Source organism: Vigna unguiculata, chromosome 6, assembly GCF_004118075.2.
Source record: "Vigna unguiculata cultivar IT97K-499-35 chromosome 6, ASM411807v1, whole genome shotgun sequence".
Lineage (NCBI taxonomy): Eukaryota > Viridiplantae > Streptophyta > Magnoliopsida > Fabales > Fabaceae > Vigna > Vigna unguiculata.
In genome coordinates, this window is record NC_040284.1 from 7,469,901 (window position 1) to 7,474,010 (window position 4,110).

The 4,110-nt window shown below is 37.4% G+C and overlaps 1 protein-coding gene across 1 annotated transcript; it reads right to left on the reverse strand.

Annotated features, from left to right (window-relative positions):
* Nucleotides 1-1,701: 1,701 nt before the first annotated feature.
* On the reverse strand, nucleotides 1,702-3,738 carry LOC114187674 (cation/calcium exchanger 2-like). Its single transcript, XM_028075982.1, has one exon. It carries the CDS (start codon nucleotides 3,568-3,570, stop codon nucleotides 1,864-1,866), a length of 1,707 nt encoding a protein of 568 aa, XP_027931783.1. The 5' UTR covers nucleotides 3,571-3,738; the 3' UTR covers nucleotides 1,702-1,863.
* Between the last annotated feature and the right edge of the window lie 372 nt (nucleotides 3,739-4,110).

The following is a 4,110-nucleotide window of genomic DNA, read 5'->3' on the forward strand; positions in this document are numbered from 1 at the left end:
ATCCATACTTAATGTTAATTGGAATTGATTTCTTTATGAGATTGGGCCATAAACGCAAAAGTGAATAGGTTATTTTCAAATCTCATCTGGAACGATGCAATACCCAAGAAAGTGGCGTTCAATGATCTAAAGAGATAGATCGACGATGGCGTATCAATTATGGATCAAACAGAAAGGTGAGGGTAGAGTGTCGTGTGAACCAGAGTTACCTAGCAAAGACAAGCGAAGAATAGACGCATAGGATCTCAATGGTGGAAGAGTCCTATATGTGTTTTAAGGTGGGTACTAGAATTTCACCTTGGAGTGGGGAAGTTCTTCATTGAACTAGTATATGAAGTAGAGCTGGAGCCAATAGTTCCTAATTGGATGTATGCAACATAGAGACATAAGTGGTAAGCAAATAGGAAGAGATGGTCGTTGGAAGTTGAGGCGGTAGAGCAGGTGATTCTTAGGGTTACCGCAACTACAAACATTAGAAGAATGATCAATCCAGAAAGTTGACTCAGAAGTTCATCGACAGTATAAAATTAACCGGAGGATCGGTTCAGTTGCATAGGAGATTGTCAGACCACCAAACCAGGCGAACTTGCACCAAGTGTTTCATGTGTCACAGATAAGGAAATGCATTGCAAGTCCCACTCATGCACCCGAGGGGGATGAGGTTCAAATCATGATGAGGTTCAAATTAAAGAAGATTTGACTTTAGACGTGAGGTTAGTGAAAATATTGTATTCTCAGGTCATGGAACTGAGGGGGAATGAGATCCAAACAATGAAGGTTTTTGGGATGAAGTTACGCGTGACAAGACATGGGAAACGGAGTATCTCGCGAGACAAACCTAGCCATAGTTGTTTCCGGGTAAGTGCAATTTTGGAGGACAAAAATTTTATAAGTTTGGGGGAATGTAACACCCGAGAAAAATAAATAAATAAAAATATTTATTTAATAAATGCGAGGTCGGGAATCTCTAAATTAAATAATGTGGAGAGAGAAGATAATGAATAATATTAGCTCAAATGGTTAAGGGTATTTGATTATATGAAAGGACTAAAGGTTGAAAAGTGTTGTAAAGAGCTTTTTATGAAGTATTCTTAAGATATTTTCAGGTTTGTAAGAACATTTAATATCTTTGTTTATTGTTAAAATTATTAAAATTTATAAAAATGTATAATATAACTGCGTTGAAAAAATTTAACTCTTGATTTTATGATTAATAATAAGAAATATGTTAATATTATATTCCAAAAGTAGCTTTGATAGTGTTCTTATCTACAACTTCTTCCACTAATTTTCAGAGCCATTTTTCTTCCACTATTTCGGTTGATTGTCAAAATCAGTTTTATCCATTTATATTTATCACCTTAGCAAATTTCCTCACCTAATCTTTCAAGTCTAGTGACTTTGTGGGGAAGAAAGAGTACATAACAAAGACTTCAACAAAGCGGCACTGATCAATTAGTTCACCAACCACAGACAATTTTTTTATTATTTGTCAAAACCAATTAAACCACCATTAATAAGATTGCAAAATATCATATTAGTATTGGAACATACTGATTCCCCTTGATATTTAATTAAACATAGCTATTTAAGTATTAATTTTTAATAAAGCATATCAAGTTTAATGCAATTGTCTAGAAGTCAAAAGCACCATGAAATCAGAAAATGAATTTAAAAGAAGATACAAAATGCACCTTAGGATTACACACAGCCAGCAAATTGTCACCAATCTATTAGAAATCTAGTTCCATCGAAAATAGTGTCATTTTTGGTAATAGGTACACGAATATGTTAACAATATCCGGGTAATGTTAAAACAAAATACTAAGAATAAACACCTAACTAACGACTCATAAAATTAGACTATTGGAGTGAGCCTTCTGTCTGAATCAGTCTTGAAAACAGAGAAAGAAAGTACACAAACAAAAGCCCTCCTCCTAAGAGTCCGTCAAGCTTCATATCTCTTTTTATCAAAACAAATAGTGCCCAAACTAATCCAAGCACCAAAAACACCATTGTCTCCCAAAGATAAGGGTCTCTAGGGATCACAACATGTTGAGGGTACTCTGACCATGTAGAAGTGACAAGAGAAAAGCCCAAACCAATGAGGATATTGAAGATGGGACCAGCATAGCAACCTGATATTGCAACTTGAGCACCCTCTGGCCCTCCATTTAAAGCCATAGTTACATTTGTCATCAAATCCCCAATTGAGTTCCCCCAAGCCATAACTGTTAACCCTAGTATAGAAGGACTTATTCCACATATGTACCCAATTGAAACAAGCAACCCCACCAACTCTTGAGCTATTATATAGCTCCATGTCACACTCATCACAAACCCACCTGCAACCCATGCAAATAGGAACTTCTTTGGTGGCCCTGACTTTTTGGTTGTGAAATATGCAGTTACACCAAGTATAGTTCCCACCAAAACTCCAATTCCATAAACAATAAGGTTCTTGCTGTAGAAACTGTTTCTGTTATAAGTACTCCCCCATAGGAATGACATGAGAAGTGGTGCTAGCATAACACAAAACACTGCGTACACTTTCGACCATCTCTCTTCACTCACAACAGGAATTGTCAATCTCCTAGGCAAGTAAAGGGGCACCTCCAGAACATAAAGTGGCACTCGACACATTAAATATCTCGTACAGCAACAATACTTCTCCGCATTTAATCCATTTTCTCCAGCATCATTTTCAGCACAATCAATTGCTTCTTTCTTCACACCAATGAGAAGAGGCAAATTCAAATCATTGCCGCAACCAACACCACCCCTCTCAGCAGCATCACCACCACCACCACCACCTGCAACACCTTCCTTCCATCGGGTGGAAGAGACATAAGCAATAGCTACATACACAGCATACATCATAGTAAAAGCAACTGCTCCAAGAACATTGATCTTGCCAAAGATCAAAATACCAAACAAGGTAAAAAGAACCAAAAGGAGAAAATAGACGTCTCTCACAAACGCTGACTTATCAATTTGAACCCTCTTTTGACGTATTGCAATACTCACAGTCCCCACCACAACACAGGATACAAACGAAACACCCCCAAGAACTGTGTTGAAACCAACGCTGCGTGTCCCACTTCCCTGGAAAGAGACAAGGCTAGAGAAAACGTCACAGGCACCATTGCCAAGTGAGAGGAGGGTGACTCCAGCAATTGTAGGGGACAACCTTAGTAATTTTGACAAGCTTTCTAGGGAGGGACAAAAGTATTGAGAAGTTGTATTAGCCAATAAATAGAACAGAATTAGGAGCCAAAGAAATAAAAGGGTGTAACCCAATGAAGGGTAACCACCAATTTGGCAATAGAAAAGGTATAGATAATCAATATAGCCCTGAGGAGCACAAGGATCGTTGGATTTCAGGTACAGGCACTTGGCTTTGAAGTCATCTAGGCTGGCTAAGCTCTCACATTCTTGCTCATTGCTGCTACCAAAGGTTGAAATTTTGGCTACAACCACTACTTCAGTTTCCGGGGTGTGGAAATGAATAATCATAAAAGAACATATCACAAGGAGGAAAGAGGTGTTCAAGAACACAGTGTATCCCATGCTTTTGGACACAAACTGTATTGACCAAGAGGAACACTAATAAGACCCCAGTATCAAGCACAGAGAGACATAACTATGTCGGTGACTTGGTGATTAAGGAAAGTCATACATTTGTAAACTTGAAGCTAAAGAAGTGAGCTAAATGAGACAGACCATCCGGAGTGGATGGGTTTATCTTTGGTTCTTTCTTTGTGATGAAGGCAAGACAAAAAGAAGAATGGGTGAAAATATGGCAAAGGAAAAGACGATTGGATTTGTGTAATGAAAACTTGGATACACTTTCTTATGACTGAGACACTACAACCATATTCTGTCAGGACTTGCTATCTCATGACCGCACACTCCTTACGATGTGTGCAATGCTTAATTTGTCAATAAGAAACAATAGACAATAAATAATTTAAAAGATAAAATAATTTGTTTGTAAAGAGTTTTATAAAAGCTATCTCCTTTTATTTTTTCTAGAAATTGAAATACACATGTTATATGGGTTAACAAAGAAAATCAGTTCATTTTACGTTTTTAAATCAGTTTATTCTA